Source organism: Venturia canescens, chromosome 2 (assembly GCF_019457755.1).
Source record: "Venturia canescens isolate UGA chromosome 2, ASM1945775v1, whole genome shotgun sequence".
Taxonomy (NCBI): Eukaryota; Metazoa; Arthropoda; class Insecta; order Hymenoptera; family Ichneumonidae; genus Venturia; species Venturia canescens.
The window spans coordinates 3,657,823-3,677,103 of record NC_057422.1 but is presented as its reverse complement, the minus strand read 5'-3'; the positions used below and the strand labels follow the sequence as shown (position 1 = coordinate 3,677,103).

General features: G+C 37.2%; 2 protein-coding genes across 3 annotated transcripts; both read left to right on the top strand.

Moving 5' to 3' along the window:
• Positions 1-296: 296 nt before the first annotated feature.
• oys (oysgedart) lies at positions 297-19,186 on the top strand. 2 transcript variants are annotated; one of them, XM_043410834.1, is made up of 11 exons: positions 297-463; positions 15,283-15,428; positions 15,616-15,693; positions 15,849-15,940; positions 16,223-16,334; positions 16,799-16,934; positions 17,372-17,522; positions 17,599-17,804; positions 17,880-18,077; positions 18,184-18,335; positions 18,446-19,186. In XM_043410834.1, exons 1-11 carry the CDS (start codon positions 380-382, stop codon positions 18,600-18,602), a joined length of 1,512 nt encoding a protein of 503 aa, XP_043266769.1. In that variant the 5' UTR covers positions 297-379; the 3' UTR covers positions 18,603-19,186. The 2 variants fall into 2 exon arrangements, with proteins under 2 accessions (XP_043266769.1, XP_043266771.1); XM_043410836.1 differs by lacking the exon at positions 297-463 and having other exon boundaries at positions 15,308-15,424.
• On the top strand, positions 13,528-14,816 carry LOC122405829 (hymenoptaecin-like). The gene is made up of 3 exons (XM_043410837.1): positions 13,528-13,822; positions 13,903-14,032; positions 14,220-14,816. Exons 2-3 carry the CDS (start codon positions 13,928-13,930, stop codon positions 14,589-14,591), a joined length of 477 nt encoding a protein of 158 aa, XP_043266772.1. The 5' UTR covers positions 13,528-13,822; positions 13,903-13,927; the 3' UTR covers positions 14,592-14,816.
• Positions 19,187-19,281: the final 95 nt, after the last annotated feature.

Below are 19,281 nucleotides of genomic sequence, written 5' to 3'. Positions count from 1 at the left end.
TAAACAGAGAAACGTCTAACAGGGGAGTAAAATGGATGTAATTGTCATGACTACGGCGCGTCCAACTATATCTGTAGCTGTGTATAAACGCATGTGCACAGATATAAAGCTGCCGGGTTACACACTCTCAACCACTGGGTCGGTTTTGTTGGTATTACTTGGTGGTTCTCGGCGGCTACTATAGCGCCCCCATCTCCCAATGATGAAGACGAAGAACGCGTGGTTGTGTTTTGTGTTGAATAAGTGTTAGTGCGTGTGGTAAATTTCACAGGGAGGTAGGTACGAAGCAGTGTAGGCTCCCGTCCGTCATCCCGGTAGTTCAGTACCCAGTTTACCGTGAGTGTTAATCGTCGCTTGTGACCGCCGCACGATCGCAGCAATGCTAGTGGATGAGAATGACTATTACGATGGTTTTCGAACTTTCGCTTGGTTATCCGATTTCATCGGTTTGCCGATCGATCAGGTGAGCACTACATAAATCGAAGAATCTTCAACAATTTTTTTTCCATTCCTTTTTTTCCCGTAATAATTAACTTTTGACGGGAAAAAAAATTGTTTCGATTCTCCAACGCCTAAAATGCAACAGTTGAAGAGGCGCGCTTCTCTCATCGATCGTTGCTCTCTATAAAGTGGGGAAGCGCGAGTAACCTGTTGTGCCCAACAAGCCCGTGTTGGGCGACACCACGCGGTTTTTCCGCTTTGTGTACATATTTTCTATATACACAAACGACCGTTTAACTTCGAATTTCCACAACTTAACCTAAACTTTTTACTCCTCGTACGATTTTTACACCTCCTTGTTTTTTAAAGTCACATAAATTACTGTGAATTACAAATTGGAATACGAATTCCTTTTATTAGTTTGACATTTTTTGAATCGTCCCATCTGTGGACCAAAAATGCACAAGTGTTGAAAAATAATGCTTGCATCGATAAAATCAAACTTTTCCGTTCAACCGCAAACCCTACGAAACATTCATAGCTCACAAAAGTATAGCGTTTATACTGACAGATTCAAATATTTACTTCCACAAATTGCGTTTCACAATCACTTTAACATTCGAGTCATAATTTTCTTCAAGTTAATATAAAACCTGAAGAAGAGCCTCGGGGTGAAAAGCTTTCGTAGGAAGAGAGCAGTTTGTAGCAGTTTTAACGGGTGCGTCATGTTTTTTCGTGTGCCTTTATATACCGGCGGCCGGGAGCATCTATCTGTTGAACGTTTTGATTCTTTCTCATCTCCCCGCTCGCTCATCCATACCGGCACGTTCAGCCGCACACACATATCTCGCCATACAGATGTAGATCGATCGCACACTATGATTTCGTTTCCTCACGATGATTCACGATATTTTTGTACACGCAGTACATGCGTCGCATTAGAGCAGTCAACTTTAATGAGATGATTTTATTAATTTTTAACATTCAATTAATAATGGAAAATTGAACGCGTAGAAAAATCTACAAGTTTTCACGATGCAGGCTAACCCGACCAATTTGCGGCCTACAACCATTCGTCGGCCTCTGACCATTCTTTTTATGGGTGGGAAGAGTGCGAAAGATATTTTCTAACCTTTTCCTGCACGTACGAGACTCAGTCGGTCGGGCGGAGGGGGGGGGGGGGGCGCAGTTGGACGTTTTACCGTTACGTTTCAAAAATAACAATTTCCCCTCATTCGTCTATTTTCACTTTTACTCTTCGCGGCTGAATATCTTCGAATCTGAGCTGTCGAAAAAAATTGAAAATTTTCCAGAATAAAATTTGTGAAGGAGTTTGGAAGTTATCATCGGGGATTGCCACTGTTTTCCATATTTATTTATTTTGTATTATTTGTTACCGAGTTCCTCGTATCTCCTGTTCACGACCGCAAACAAGCGCCGTGGTGCGGACACGTACAATGATCATTTAACAATAGTCCCAACAATTATAGTAAATACTCGGAAAAGATGTTTTAAAACGACGATTGTCGGTGTGATGAAAAATTTACTGACGTTTAAAATGAAACAAAGTAAATGATCGTACTGACTTTTTTATTCTCAAGAGATTTGTAAATTACTAGTCTGTGAAAAATTTATTTGCTAAAAAATACCAAAGATCATGATTTGAACGATGTTTGTGTATTTACCAAATTTCGATATTTTTACGCCGTTACGAAAATATGAAAAAAAAATCTTTTGTCCAATTTTGAAATAGAGTAATTCGTTAGCAATTTACTAAAAGGATTGACAAAAGAAAATTTACCGATTCGAATATTATTCGAAAACAAAAGAAATGCGTAGCGACCGCGACTCTAATTCTTTTGTGAAAAAATGTTCCAGGAATTTAAATAAATTGACAGAAAGTTGAAAAATTACGGATTTTTTCGTTTTTTTTAATTATTATTCTATCGAAAGTGCAAAGCTGGGAAACTTCGATATTAAAAATAGATCGCCAGCGAGCGACGCCCGGAGGCGCATAAAATTCATAATAAAATTCGGCTCGCGTGGCATTGACTTTAGGTTCCTCGATGGCAAACAGAGAGCATATTGAAGATGCGTTTGCCCCCTCCCCATTCGTCGACCGTCCGATGAAATGAATAATCTGACGAGAATCAATGATCATTTTCATTGTTAGATTATAACACATTCACCTTTCCTTTGGAACTGACAGCTCCGAGTGCTGTCATCAATTTTGCGATTGAGAATAGTCGAAATTTTGGAACAGATCCAAATAAAGAAACCGGAAACGTGAGAAGGATGTAAATATTGTGACGAAAAGAGGTTAATTATAAATTTCAATTTCCAATCGAACTATTGGTAAATTTATTAATTTGGATACCCGAAAACCGAGCGAATATCTCGTTATTTCCGTTGATCGCTTGTCGAGTGGCAAAATATTTCACTCGTGCGCGTGCTTGCGACAGCTTTTCGTCTCCTCAAGAATTCTCGTCGAAAATTTTCATCGGAAAACCTTCCAAATTCATTTTTCGTGAACAGAATTTATGCGTAGCTGGTCAAATAATCGAAGTGAGTTGTGTTGGGCCCAAACGTACAGCGGTTGTGCTCACGGTCTGGAACGCGAGATGAGCGACTGTCCTTGGCACCTCCAGCACAACGGAACGGTCATGCTTTACGTTAGTGTAGTTTACAGAGCGAGTTTGCTCCTCGCCTTGGTGTTATAAAAATGAATAAGTATCTACAGTGTCCTTAAAGCACGAACAAAAAATACACTGCGAACCCGATTTCGTTGACTCCGGTCGATGAAATTTCTCCCACGATGCGACGAATTCGATGTTTCGGGCTCGTCAGAGGGAGCGTTCGAGTTCAATCTAACCTCACGTCCGATGCGCAAGGAGCGTGCGCGCAACTACGGTGTGTCGCAAGTCCCATGAGAGTCGGTCTCGCCACTGTTTACAAAATCGGGATCCCAGTGTAAGACTCTCGCGCGAACTTTTGTTTCTTCGCTTCGTTTATTCCGGAAGATGCGACATTTTATTTATTTTCTGACTGAAAACTGGGACTTTCGGGCCAGCTTGTCTTCAGGGGAAATTAGGGAGGGGGAATCCATTGTTCAGGAGCAGTACGCCAGCTTCGCGGAAGCAGTTCCTGCTTTTTGATCAGACGAAACAATTTCTAATGCCGAATTGAGATGCAGATGATTGTGAAGCTCGAAAAAAACCATTATTCGTCCCTCCTTAATCGACGTTCGTACTAATATGAAGCAATAGTTGTGTCACTTTGGCATCAATAAATAAAAACAAGTCGCACGCTGCTCTTCCTATCGTAAAATATTTGAAGATCCAAGGGCACACGATGGACACGTGCTTTATATTGATTCTTTTGCGTAGGAAGTTACGCGTGTACATAACCGAACATATTTCAACAGGAATCGTGAAAGTGTCTCAAAATTTTTAATCGAACCGTGTTCTCTTTTAATTCCGATAACAACGCATTCAATTCCACAATTTTTTTTATTCGTGTTATAATATAAAAAAAATAATTTCTTTCATTAGCACGAAATCAAAGTTCGATTTTACTTTTTTGATACGTGAATGGGTGATGAAGCTCGTTTTTTAGTATGCAAATGACGGAGAAAAAATTATTGCGATCACCACGTGAATCACAGCGACCTTGGACGAGCTCTCGAGAAATCGAGCCAAGTTTCTTTGCTCAATGAAATTCCGCGGTGGAACAGTCGCCCGTTTTGTTACGCCTTCACAGACATCGCTGTGCTCTTTCTCATGGCAGCAGACTACCGTGAAATAAATGAGCGTAGTAAATATGCTGTCATCAACGTCGCGGTTGCAGCCAAACGTAATCGTGAGATTCTTTCACGGTGTCACCATCCTATCACGTAATCGTAACTTTAATTCAACTTGTTGCATCTTCTGGATTATTTTTTCACGTTTTTTTGCGACTTCACTCTTGTTTCGTTTACTATTTTTAAGATTTTATTCATGGTGAATGAACAATATTTACATTTCAATTTTTTTTTTCTTTTTTAAGGTCCCTTTTTTAAAATAGATCATACACGAAACGGTTTTCTTAAGAAAGTCTTGAAATTTAGACAGAGTTTAAATGGGTAGTCGACTGACACGCGTATCAAATTTTAAGGGGTTTGTTTTATTGTTTATTGAGATAAATGTGTTTAAATATGAAAAAAAAACACAGGGTTATGTGTAAAAAATCGTTAATTTTTTCCGTATAACGAGTGAACGCTGCTTACGAAGTTTATGAAAAAGTACACAATAACAATGAAGTATATAACGATGACGCTGAAGTTTCCAACGTTGGAGTCCAACGAAATGATCGAAAAAAACTCTTAAATATTTTCAGTAATTCTCCTATTTTGTTCCCTGCCAAATTTGCGATTCGTAGTTTTTCAAACTGCACCAACGATTCGTGAAATAAAAAATTGGTGAATTAAATACGTTTTTTTCGTTCATTTCGTTGGACTCCAACGTTGGAAACTTCAGCGTCGTTATATAACGAAGGTTTGGGAAAAAATTCGAGACGATTGTCTTACTAGTAATAAAGATATATTACGTTGATAATAATTGAACGAAATTAGTAATGAGCACTCATATAGCCTCTCTTGCTTAATTCAGCATTTTTTTTCATCTTGGCTTGGTCCATTCCTGTCGTAGCCTTCGGTCTTTTTATTAATACTTTTTTCTTGATTCATTTCCTTTTGCGCTCTCGAAAGCGATTTTTGACATAAAAATTATAATATTTTCGCCAGGGACGAATGAAATTTGGGGTTCAGTCAATGATGGATTCCCGATTAATTAAGGTAGTTCATCCACGAAACGATTTTCTTAAGAAAGTTTTGAAATTTAGACAGAGCTTAAATGGGTAGTCGACTGACATGCATACCAAATTTTAAAGAGTTCGTCTTATTGGTTATTGAGATATACGTGTTTAAATATGAAGAAAAATACATAGGGCTATAGGGACTGTGCGTAAAAAATCACTTATTTTTCCATATAACGAATGAACGCTTCTTAAGAAATTGATGAAAAAGTACACATCAATAATTAAGTATATAATGAAGGTCTGGGAAAAAATTCAAGACGATCGTCTTACTAGTTTCAAGGATACGTTAAATATTGAACGAAATTGGTAATGAGTACTCGTATAACAACCTCACATTAGCTTATTTCGAAATTTTGTTTCTTCTTGGTTTGGGCCACGCTTGTTATAGCCTTCTATCTTTTTATTAATACCCTTTTCTTGATCTATTTCCCTTTGTGTGTTTCCCTTTGCACTCTCTAATGCGATTTTTTACATAAAAAAACTATAGTATTTTAGCCAGGGACGAATGAAATTTGGGGCTCAGTCAGTGATGGATCCCCGATTAATTAATGGCTTGTAATTTCATTCGCTAAAAGATAAGTTGGAAAAATTTATTTACAATTTTAAATTAATAACTATGACATTAATTTGGAGTCATAATATATTTAATTAGAAAGTAAAAATGGACTCAATTCAGACACTTATAAAATACGATCCTACGGGCATTATCAACCTTAATGGCTTGTTATTTCATTCGCCAAAAGATAAGTTGAAAAAATGTATTTACAATTTTGAATTGATAACTCTGACATTAATTTAAAGTGATAATATCTTTAATGAGGACGTAAAGATCAATCGAATTTAGACACCCATAAAATACGATCCTTCGGGCGGGACCTACCTTAAATGAACTAGGGTGTACCAGCGCGTGCCGAAGCGCACGTGCAGGGGTTTATTTGCGCTGCTGCGCCCAAGGAAAGCTAATAACCACTCGCGTATACACAACTGTCAGACTGACAGCAGGACTTCGAATTTGAAAGCCCCAGCGACCAATCGCAGTACGAATAAAACTAACGATCAATAAATTTTCAAACAAAAAATTTTCGAATTTTTGAATTTACAATTCTAACAAATTTTTAATATTTTTGAATGGTTCGTTCAGCTTATTTTGTTATTCACTACTGAAAAATGTGGACGAAAAAAAATCGGAGTAGAAAATTCGAATTTTTCGATTTTTTTTTCACACATTTTGTTGTTGGGAATCGAAAAAAGAGAACGTTCGAGGCACGTGTTTGCTGGCAACCATCCATGGGATGGTCACTGACACTTTGAATAATTAATTAAACGAATGAATAATAATTTGGTGGAGGAGTAAAAAATGAAAAATTTTGTCATTTCGATTTTTTGATTTATCATCCTTTCAACAGCAGAAATCTGATCCGAAGCGATCGGCTTCTGAGACTTCGATTCACCAATTCCTTAACCTAAAAGAGAAGGGCTTTTCAAACTTGTCTTCTTGGCCACGTGCCACATTCGTTTATATTTTCTTCGCATTTGCCCCGTAGCGTTCGGTCTTCGTGACCGCAGCTAGTAAAGCTTCTGTAGAAAGTCTTCGTCACGCCTCGAAGCCGTCAATATTTTTCGTGCGTTGACTCGAAGTACTTTTATCTGAGATTTCTTTACCTTTTTTTAATCAATTAACAATTTCTAAGAAAGCAAAATATGAACGAACGAAAAAATCAACATTTTTCAAAATTTCGTAACGTCACATTTTCGTTTCTTCGCGCTTAGGTGGAAGGATTCTCGTGAAATTTCTCCAGAATTTCAATTAACTCATCCGACTAATAAAAAAAAAAATCTTAATTCCCATTTCAAATCGACACTCATTCGAGTATCTGTACTATCATTGATAAGAATAATCGACCGAATTCGGGGTAATTCGATATGAAAATAAAAAAAAAACAGTCGAGCTTATTTCCCACTGAGCAAATATCGATAGTACGTTAAACTTTTGCTTCTTTCGTGACAAATTCCAACGTGAATGGATACTGCAAAATGTTATTATGCTAAATCCACATCGACGTTTTTAAATTTTGTCGAATTCGAGGATCACTCGTAAAAAAAAAAAAAAAAAAAAACATCGAAGAAGCTTCGTTAGAATTTTACATTGGTCAACTTTACTTTACTTTGTTTATTACATAGTCGAGCTGATTCGTCATTCTGTTACGATAAAAGACAGCTTTGAGATTGATGGCTTGTGTCTTGAGCCTGAAGGGGTCTGATAAGAATGATAAAGACCGTTGACATTATCTTTGTCTGATAAAACGATATTTATGTGTACTCGAACTCGATTTATAAACATACACGTGTATAAATATAGCCAGTCACGCGGCTGTGTGGGAGATGATTCCCCGCTAAGTTTTGCTGCGTATCGGCTTGCCTGGTAGCGTTGAAGTCGAAAACTGCGGCACGATGGTTCGATAGTATTGCGAACGCAAGAAAAATTATTTGCGTTGCAATTCTCAACGAATTTTTATTGATCGAATGATCGATACTCGTTGACGGGATTGTCATGGGCCTCGGTACTCGTCGATTAACTCACTCGTTGTAAGCGATCGACGCTATCTTCGGGCTACTATTTCTATATTGGAATAGAAAATAATCATTCGTCTGTTCGATCGCACGTGTTCATACGCAGCACGATTAATCGTCATCGCGTCATATTCTCGCTTCTACGAGTCTCACATTCACGTCCGATGCTATCATTTCTGTGTTTCTTTATTACCATGACACATCGCTTCCTTTTTTTGTTACTCGCTACAGGCTGCTTTACAAATAATTGTCAAGAGCCCTGAGCTCGAGTACGGATTATCGTTCGGGTTCGAAAAGTCAAAAGGGACTTTTTGTCAGGCTCTCGGAGCAAAAACATTTTTTAATCTCCGTTAGTTCAGAGCTGGGAAGGGGATAAAAAATAACTCGAAACTTTTACGGGCGGCGAGCTACTTCTCCGAGGGGAGATAAAAAACGTTTTGAAAATTGGGCTTTTGCTTCGTTACTGGGAGTTTTCGAAGCAGTTGGATTTGAAAATACTGCAGGGTTTTATTCGCGACTCTTCGGAAAAGAAAAATTGTTGTGCTCATCCACGTGACATGTCTGAAAACCCCAAATTACGATAATTTACAGTACTTTTGCTAAAAGTGGTCCTAGCATTTTTTTCAGCCTCACTACCATTAAAAAATGAGACGGGGGTTCATTTTAGTGAGGGAGCAGGTACAAAAACGAAAAAAAGAAAATTTTGAAAGAATCCGAATGAAGTTTCAGTTTCTTCGCTATTGTCGTCAATGAAAAATACTCCCAACATTTTTGGCAACGTGTAATATTGATAAAAAATTATATTACGATTAATTTTAAGAATAGGGAAGGTAAAAAAAACATGATTTTGTTTTTATAAACGAAATCTCGATTTCTTAGCTACCGTCGTCTTATTTCGTGTTTTGATTTTCCTACCTTCCCCTTCGTGATTTTCCACATTTAAAAAGAAAATTTTTAATAAAATTTTCGCCTCCCCCCTCTCTAAAATTAATCGCGGTATCATTTTTTATCAACGGCAATGCTTAAAAAATAATTTGGCATGCTTTTCAGCAAAAGTAAGTATTTTAAATATTAGCCCAAATTTGTCGAACCAAATAAATAATTCACGGTCTAAAAAACATTTCTTCTCAAATTGGGTTTAGTTGAATCAGCGAATTTTATCTCAGTGCACAAAACTTGACGGAATTCGGTTTGAACGAATTGCAGTTTTTTTCCAGAATTTTATGGATTTCCACGCAAATATACCTTTTTGTAGCAACCGGAAGTTAGGTTTTTGTATGCTGTTTTGAAATTCCTTCACGAAAACCACCAATTTTAATAATTAATTTCTCTGAAATTAGGCCGATAACCGACCCTGAAATTTCACACACCCTTTAATTAAAGGTTTAAGTACAGCATAAAATTTTTTTTTTTAAATCTTATGAACTAAGCCTTGCGATAGAATTACCTTAAAACTCGGAATTATTAATAAAACGATTGAATCCTTCGATTGATATCATAAATTTTAGTGCTGCACGTAACTCAAATGGTAACTTTTTTGATTCATTAGAACTCTCTCAAGTTCCTGATGGTTCCCCCATAAGAATGAATATTCCGAATTACCCTTGAATACTTGGCCTCGAATCGATATCATAAATTTTAATGCTGCACGTAACTTGGATGAAATTTTTTGTCAATTGATTTAGCTTTTAGAATAAGATAAAAAGAATGGGGCATCGGTGTGAAACTTTTTTCGAATTGTTCTGTTGAAATTATTTACACTTGGTTTTATAATTTTTTTTATGGAATTTTTTTTTTACAATTTTCGTGATATGATCAGGAAACAAGGGACCATCAATATACTTGTCCCAACCTTTTTTTCCCTAGGGGATTTTATTCTCAGTGCACAAAACTTGACGGAATTCGGTTTGATGTTTACAATCTCACGAAGTAAGTGCCATTTCTCACATTGATTTTCTTTCATGCCTACAAAGAGTTCGATTATTCGAATATAATGTGCTCTCACACTATAATATGAGGAGCGTGATGAGAGAGATTATTAATAAATGAGAAAAGGGCGAGAACATCGGATGAACTATCGTCCAAGAGTGACTGCATGGTAATTGAACTTTTGTACGGTGTCGATGTGTCAGATTTTATTTATAATCAGAACGAAACGATCAATGAGAATAAACGCGATGGCCTTTGCAAATAATTTGCACAATTATCGGTCAACCCACGTCCTCCGATCTTCTTGAGCGTCCCCGATAGAAGAAACACTTTGAAATCATCGAGACTCGGAGATTTTTCGGGATTTTTATCGAATGCACTTTTCGTTAATATTTTTTCACGTGATTTTATATCTTACGTCAACGTTGTCATCAAACCAACAACTTTTCAGTTATATAACGATGGAATAGCAATAAGATTCAAATTTTCGTTTATTCGATGTCACCGTAACGCCGTGACTGAGCTGATTTTTAGGCTCGATCTATTTTACAATTCAACGTAGCATAGGGTCAAAAAAAGTGAACTCAATTAGCGACGAGTTCTTAGTTCAAGTTCCAAGAATGTCTCTCAGCGATCCGGCACGCTTATTCGAACTTGTCGGGGGACGATTTATTGGGAAAAACTGTCACCACTCACCCCGTTTTCATGCGGACGAGTCACGTGATATTATTTCTGCATATTTTCACAGCTGCTGTCACTGCTTTATTTCCATGACAGACGTCAATATGCATTCAATAAAATGTAGATGAACACACCTTTGCTGTCGCTCTTGTTCGGTAATTTCTATTCAATTTTATTATTCTCCATGTAGCAATGTTTCGTTTGCAGAATTAAGGCCCGATCCTTGGACTCGAACATATTCTTACCCTTTAAACTTTAATCATTCTAATTCGCATTATGCGCAGTGGTACCTCGTTGCTAAACAAAAATTACACGAGCTCCAATCATTTTTCTTCGGAAAAAAAATTTTTAAGGGGGTCGACCCGTTTGCAGCCGGACTTTTTGGGGTTTTTTGCGGCAAGGAAAAAAAACGTAGACTTTTGAAATTTGAAAAGCTTGTTTATTGGTATTCCAACTCTGTGATAGAATTTTTTAACTCTGATGTCTCGGGTAGATTCGGTGTAAAACTATTCCACAGGAACCCATACGTTTTTTCATGGTCTCCACGATATTGGGGGATTGGTTTATCCGAGATCGAAAAACGAAAGAGCGTTTTGAGTCGTAAAACAGCGGCTATCGCTTGAACTAAAATCATAGAGAAATATTAAAAACTGAAGGATTTTCGGGCTTTAAAACATTATTGAAAATCGAAATTTTGGGTTTCAAAGCTCGAAAATTCTTCAATTTTTCATATTTACGTATGATTTCTATATTTTTATATTACTGTCTATGATTTTGTTTCTTCGCAGCAAAAAAGTCGCGGAAAAGCCCAAAAAGGCCGGCTGCCACGCGAGGTGACCCCCCTTAAATTGGTATCCCATGCACTGAGAGAAAAAATTATTGAATTTGAGAACATGTATTTATCTATTAAATCAAAGTATTGTTTCGATTATTTATTTGTTGAAGCAAGCGAATCACTGTTGATTTGAAAACATATTTTCATGGATCTGTTACTTCATTATATTAAACTCTTATTTAATAGTATCAATTAGAATTTTTTTTGCTTGGATTAATTAAATTTATCGCATCAAAAACATTAGATTATTTGAATCTACAAAACGACTTCAATACGAAATTGCTTTTTTCGAAAAGGTTATTTTCTTGCACTGAATTCATCATTATTTTGTTTCTAAAAACATTTTTATTAAAATAATTAATCCAATTGTTACTATTAAATAAGAGTTCAATATAATGAAGTGATAGATCCGTGAAAATATGTTTTCAAATTAACAGTGATTGTCATGGTTCAACAAATAAATAATCGAAATAATACTTTTCGCAACTTATATAATTCCTTTTTCAGTTTATATCTAACAATTTCGTGGTAATCTAGTGGATCGTGCGTAGTTAGAAAGATGTAAGTAGGTAGGTAGATCGATATCGAATCCCCATGCAGGTAGGAATTTTTCTTCGATTAAGATGATTTCAGAGATGTACTATAAACTGCGATGACCATCACGGGCGGCGAAAGATAATTTTGCAATTAATAACACAATGCAGTTAATATAAATAAACAATATAATACAGTTAAAATCATGGCAACTCCGCCTTGCGGGACGTGACCTTTTAATGATCCGTTTCAAAAAAGTAAGTTACAAAATTGACGGTAACCTTACTTGTTCTTTATGTAACAGATTTCAATACGAGACTATTGAGCACATTTTGTGCGATTGCCCGATTTATGCACCATTAAGAGAAAAATATTTTCCTATTGCACATCCAATAATAGCATTGGATAACCTTGATGAATCTTTCACGAAAAATCTTGCATTTTTTATACTCGAAGTTTGTAAAATTCGGGCTCTTATGATAGGAAACGGATAAACCAAAATACGGAGCTAGTCATACCGATGACATATGAAGTTTAAAACTACGATGTATGTAAAATTACATAAACATGCGTTTAATCATAAATAAAGAAATAGTAATCAGAGGTATAAGCTCTAGATAATATGCAAATGTACGAATTAGAGATAAGCTTTTGTTAAAATAGCGCTGTATCGGACGCACAATTAGATGTTTAAGCACACCGTGATACGGAAATCCTTAGGATCCCAAATATTTTTGTAAGCATAATGTAAAACCACTTAAAACGTTCTTCTTTGTAAAAGGCGCAAGCCTATGTACAAATAAATACTACTACTACTACAGTTAAAATCATGGTTCATAAAAAGAATAAGTGCTTCCTTCAAAAACATGCATGTTTTCAATCATAAAATGTGTTATTGATTCAAACTACAAATTACATATAATTGATAAAAAATTGTTAGATTAAAGCAACTAATGTTATTGAAACAAAAATTTATGAAATTGAAATAAATTAACCAAGTAAATATACGAGGGAACCAATCCAATATGTTTTGTCGAATAATGGAATAAATGATATTTTCGCTTCAAAACTACATTTTATTGGTTCTAGTAATTTTTTCTCTCAGTGTGAGAACCATCGGTTGGGAGACTCGAAAATTTGACACCTTCGTCCGAGTTATTCGAACAACTTTGACTCGTGAAAAGTTCGGTTGACAATTCGTATCGTAGCTCCTTAATCGAGTCGCGAAGTTCGGCAAACTGAAGCTCGCCGATCGTTAATCCCAGTCTCTTATAGTCGAGCTCATCGCGCGTTCGCTGTTGCTCGAATTCGTTCTTCCATCGCGTAAATAATGATGCGTCAAGACACGATATTAATGCGATAAAACGTCCAGTGATTCCCACACTTTCGTATTGACACTGCAGTAATTCAAGTTCGCTCAGACGAAACGTCTGTGAGTGATTCCCGGAGGGAAAGCCCGAAAGAACGCTTCGTAACTGAAGTCATATTTTTCCCCGTTCTCCCCGTTCGAGGTTCAATTGGCTAGTGAAATATTGTCTTGACAAAGGACGCGACGAGGGACGTGGGAAGATAGAGCAGTAAGAAAATGAACAATCAACACGTTCAGCCTTGACCGAGTTGGCTTTTAGTCCAACATTTGTGTCGAATCGTCGATTCAAGAGCAGCCATTTATTACTGATATTACCACTTCCTCGATGATAGAATGAACTCGACGGGGTCAATGTCGAGTCAGTTGCATCGTACGTTCACTCGCATTGAGCAACTTTCCTCGATCATCCTCTTGATCGATCATTCGCACGGAAATGGTTGCAGGAATCCCCTGAACCGGAGCTTCTGAAGAGGGAAAAACAGTTCTGCGGCACGGAAAATTCGGGAGGTTGAGAATCCTATGATTTCTCGTGTATAAAAGATCGACCGTTTGAACATTCAGCATTCAGTCTCAATCCGGCTTCTGGAACGTACCAAGTAACCAGTAGGGTGAGTCTTCGATAACGAACTTGAGTCACGAGCCTCTTTCGCTTTTACAGTTTCACTGAAAAATTGAACATTTTTCACAGATCCGTTTCTCACGAACCGAGCAAAATGAAGCTTTCGATCTTCGCCCTCGCTTTGGTGTGCTCTTCCCTTTACACCGCTCAGGCTGCACCCGGTTGGGACGAGGCACCGACCGAAGAATCGATGCCGAGTGTGAGTAAACTCCATGAAACTCTTAAAAATTGAGTGTCGGACTGACGGAGATGAAGGAAAAAAGTATTTTTCGTGGGCAGTAATATTTTGTTGAGAAAATCAGTTTTTGCTTCATTTTATTGTCAAATGAGTCTTTGGAAATTGAAATTTCTAGATTACTAAAATGTTTTCTTCGATATGATTTCAGTTGTACCGTTCCCGTCGCGAGCCACAGGGATCTGTAAGGCTCGACGTGGAAAAACCTCTGAGTGGACCAAACAGAAATCCTTCGATCGATCTCTCATACAATCAACGATTGATCAACAACGGAAGAACGACTCTGGATGCTTATGGTGGCGCCAATTATCGGGATCGACACGTCTCACCCCAAGCCGGACTCAACTACGAGCACAGATTCAAAAACGATATTTTCCTCAGTGGACAAGGCCAAGTACGCGAGGGACCTCGAGGACGACTCGAACCGTCTTTCGGTGCTGGAATCGGGTGGAGATTCCGTCGTGAAGTCATGCCCGCCGAAGAAGAACAAGAAGAAGAAGAACTCGTCGAAGAATTGGCTTAAAAAGCAATGCGAAACGTTTCGACAGACCAATTTGAAATTTGATTTATCAGTTCTCGCGAATAACTTGGTTCCTATTAATTTTACTTTTGCCTTTGTGTTCATTCCAATTTTTAATGTTTCCGTACTTTGAATTTGAATTTAAATTTAATTTTTTATTATTATTAATTAAATTTTAATTTAATAATAATTGATGAAGTTGAATAAAGTACTCCTGCCAATACGAAAGTATATTTCTTTTGATTTATTTCACCTCGTTCTTATGCCAGGTCAAAAGAGCGTTCTATGCTGTTCGAAATGAATCGAGTTCAAAGTCCTTCACTTCCAGCGTTTTCGTCAGTTATTTTTCCTTTTACTCCTGATTTTTGATTCTGAATAAAACAGAGAACTAGCTTCCAAAGTTTACTCTGGAGAACGAGCGTTTTCTAGATAAATCTATCATTTTTCTCAAGCGTTTATTATTTGAGAAAGTATTTGAACTGATCCACTCGATTTTCGAAGCCTCGATAAGCGGTTTTGGCAGATTTGGGAACAATTCGACGGACTTGAGTGATCGAAATATTTTTATGATCACATAGAAAAAAGTACAGAAAATCGGTGTCGAGCAGTAAACACGATCCTTAATTCCATACGTCAACAGTCTCCTTATTTTTCACGACGAAAATTGAGATTCGAATTTTTCGTTTGATTTCAGGTCAATTTCGTGTTGTCCCAAATCACAGCTCTGGTCCTGGCTGGACTTTTGAGATCGACTCTCAATCCGCTGGCGGTGCCGCAAGCGACTCGTCACGCCTTCGGACTCGTGATCGGGCTTTGCCTCGGTTACTTCTGTTTCGGCAAGTAAGCCAATTTCGAAACTCAGCCAGAGATAATCTCCGATCAATTTGGTTTCTTTTTCTCGGATATATTTTCATCAACGACCTGCTAATGAGAATTAGAATCCATTAAGAGGATCCTCATTTTCAGTGGCAACCAACAAAATTCTGCTTCCTCGATTTACAGTATTTACTTTTCGTATGTTTACTAGACAAGCGGTTCACTTGGCTGGACTGCCGGCAATATGCTACATCGCCATGCGGACGAAGGATCCAAAAGTCATGCAAACGTGAGATTTCAATCGCTGTATTTAAAGGAGTTGACAAATATTTTCAAAATTTTATATTTCAATGATAAGGAATTCGTTTCAACGCTTTGTGTCTCACTAAAAATCTCTAAATTAGTCAAACTTTCGTTTTAAGTATGTTTGTTAATTATTTCCAGATATGTTCTCACTTTGGCTATTGGATATCTGTCCAGCATTCACGTTTATCGGCAGATCTACGATTACGGTTCCTACCATCTTGACATCACTGGTAATTTTAGTCTTTTATGTTTCTAAGAAAGCAGACATCGCGGAAAGAATACTCTGGCTAAACTCAATTTACCGGAAGTTGAAATATTACCTCTGATTATTGTTTTTATTTATTCCCACATTGGGTCCAAATTATTCGAAATGGTTGTAAAATTTTTCAAAGTCAAATTAAAACTAATTGATTTATTTCTAAGTTGACGAAAGAGGATGGAATTTGTTTCTTTTTTATTCCAACTGCACGTTGAATCTTCTCGTAATAATTTCTTACGTCCACTTTTTCCAGGTCCCCTGATGGTCATAACACAAAAAGTTGTAAGCCTGGCATACAATATTCACGACGGCGTCACTCGTTTGGAGTCTGAACTCACGCCTACTCAAAGATACCAAGCCGTAAAGTAAGGAACTTCGTTAACGAATTCTTACGCAAGGATCTTTAGGCTTTAAGAATTACGGCTTTCAAGACAAAATCATTTTGAAAGTGGTCGAGTTTTCTTACTGGAATATTGTGCACACATTACTCTCCGTTCCTTAAACAAACCTATAAATTTCCTAAAGAAGATAAATTTTGGTGTACTTTATGGAGAACATCCTTTTTCATTAGTAATGATGACAATATCTCGGTAAAAAATCGACCAGTTGTGTTGAAAATTCGACATTTTGAGTAGATCATTTGTCAGTAATTGGTACTAAAATTGTAAAAAATTCAGACACAGTTTACAGTGATGGCATTACGTGAAAAGGGTTCTGGTGGTTCACGACACTGAAACAGATAGAAAATACGATGAACGATTTTAATGATGACTGATTTTTCAAAACTCTGAACGGAGTTCGATTAACAATAAAATTTATCATATTTCAGGATAATGCCAACGGCCCTTGAGTACTTCAGTTACGTCTTCCACTTCCAGGCGTTGATGGCCGGTCCTGTAATCTTCTACCGTGATTACGTAGACTTCATACACGGTAGTGGAATTCGAGGAACACAACCTTTGACGGTAATTGCGAGAATGCCCAATAGTTTTCAAGGGGTTACGTAAGAATTTTCGAAAAATGGTTTTTTTAAAGCTCTCATTAGTTATAATTGATATGATATTTTATTCTCGATTTCGTCGGAGCGATTTAAAAAAATGATCGAAAAATTAAGATTATTTTTTCTTTTGTCATGAAAAGACAAAAGGCTCGACAGTCTTTGGAAGTAACGTTTATTACGCGAGTCTTTTTGATTCGTTTAAAATGGTTCGTTTCATAATGATTAATCCGTACGAAGTACAAGGGTGTTGTTTTTACTGAAGATGAAAAAAGGGTTTTTTTTAATGAACCTAAAACATAGTTTGCTGTCACTTATTTTCAGTGGATCACAAAGCAAAGGATTAAAGTAACCGAATTTTTGTATTCTGAGCATTTCATCAAATCGTAATTATTTTTTGTTCAGATATTTTACGACAAATCGCCGCAACAATTGGACGAGATTGTTCTGGAACCACGACCGACAATGATCGTAATGAAAAAAGTGGTCGCCAGCTTGATGTGTGCTGTGATATTTGTTACTTTCATTCCATCATATCCGATTCAAAGAATAAAAGGTAAGCCGTTTGAGCACACAGTGCTGAATGAAAAAATGTTGTAACGCAAGTTAATTCGAGTTGTTTTGTTTTTTAGATGAAAACTTTTTGGAAAATACCTCAGCGGCTTACATAATTTGGTATTTAATGATCGCGACGATGATGGTACGTTTCAAGTATTATTATGCCTGGTTGTTTGCCGACGCCATTTGCAACAACTCTGGCCTAGGAAGGAACGGTCGAAATCCTGATGGGAGTGTCAAATGGGATCTCATTTCGAACGTTGACGTTATTCCTTTCGAGGTACAGTGCTGACTGAAATTTTCAATTATTTTTATCTCTTTGTAAAGTGGAGCCCTGAATGTAAATCTGTTTCAGCTTTCACTGAGTTTGAGGGACACCGTTGAACATTGGAACAAAGGAACGAATCGTTGGTTGAGATCGGTCGTTTACGAAAGAGTCAAACGCCACAAAGTCCTTTTGACGTACACTCTTTCAGCAGTATGGCACGGTTTTTATCCGGGCTACTACCTCACTTTTGCCAGTGGAGTTTTGTTCACGACAGCTTCACGTACTGTAAGCATATCTACAAATATTGAAAAAAACTGTATCAACGTTTTGAGAGATTATCAGAGATTCGCAATGCAGTTTAAAAAATTATTCATTTCCACTTTATTTTCAGGTCCGACGTCACTTACGACCTTACTTCCTCGATTCCAAGCCAGCCAAGTTTTTCTACGATGTACTAACTTTCATCGCAACTCGAATTATTGTAGCCTATATAACGTTCAGCTTTGTTGTATTAGAATTCCTGCCGTCCATAAGAGTATGGCTGTGAGTAGAAAAGATGTTTTCTTTAGTGAGAGTTCGCAGAAGACAAAGATGAAAAAATTATTGGCTTTTGAGGCGAGATAATAATTGGCTCATCGTTCATCTGATTGCAGACGCTTGTACCTGGCTCCGCATTTGTTGGGACTCGCGGCTATATTCGTTTTGCCATTACTCCCATTGAAAAAGGAGACGAAAAAGACGACCGATTCCGAGATTACGAAACCTCGCCCCAGTGAAGTTACCAATGGCTACGCTAACAAATCGGAGTAAATCAACGACCAATTTCCACAACGAGAGTACGAAAAAACCACAAAAATTCGGGGCGAGCGTCCCACGTTGTAATACTAATTATTTTACACTTTTAAACAGAGATTTCTCAAGATTACAGTTATTAACAGTTATATATGAGTATATTTATATATGCGTATGTGTTCGTATCAATGTTGACCGCATACGCAACCGTTATTGACGGGACTACTCATGATCGGACACGTGTACAGTTCCTCACGCACAAAAATCCAAAACTAGCACAAAAACTGTATTTTTTCTATACTGGTTCAGCCAGTGATAATTATACAAGAATTGTTTGGCAGTGCAATAAGAAATGATCGCACGTCGTGTTGAAAATGATTAATATTACTGAGAGTTTATTGCATGAACAATATTTGAGAAGATTTGAGCGAATACGTTTTCACGATTGAATGAATTTTAAAAAACGGGCAATGCGTCCACGCCTCAGGGGAACTTTTCAAATGATATTTTCTATTTCCATTGAAGGAATATTGAGGAGAACTCGATTTTTTTGTATGTTATATGGTTTTATCTTGTAATAATAAAACGGTTACTGCGTCGTATGTTTCGTTTTTTAAATTCTCTTATTTAAAATCCCTTCCCTCGCTGGGTTTACGAACAAGGAATTGAACTTAGTCGATCGTGTGACTGCTTGTCA

Bases quoted from the DNA above. Each gene is read 5' to 3' on its own strand.
- LOC122405829 (XM_043410837.1), top strand. From the start codon at position 13,928: ATGAAGCTTTCGATCTTCGCCCTCGCTTTGGTGTGCTCTTCCCTTTAC. The intron at 14,033-14,219 runs GTGAGTAAACTC...ATATGATTTCAG, and splicing joins CCGAAGAATCGATGCCGAGT to TTGTACCGTTCCCGTCGCGA.
- oys (XM_043410834.1), top strand. From the start codon at position 380: ATGCTAGTGGATGAGAATGACTATTACGATGGTTTTCGAACTTTCGCT. The intron at 17,523-17,598 runs GTAAGCCGTTTG...TTTGTTTTTTAG, and splicing joins TCCGATTCAAAGAATAAAAG to ATGAAAACTTTTTGGAAAAT. The intron at 18,078-18,183 runs GTAAGCATATCT...CTTTATTTTCAG, and splicing joins TCACGACAGCTTCACGTACT to GTCCGACGTCACTTACGACC.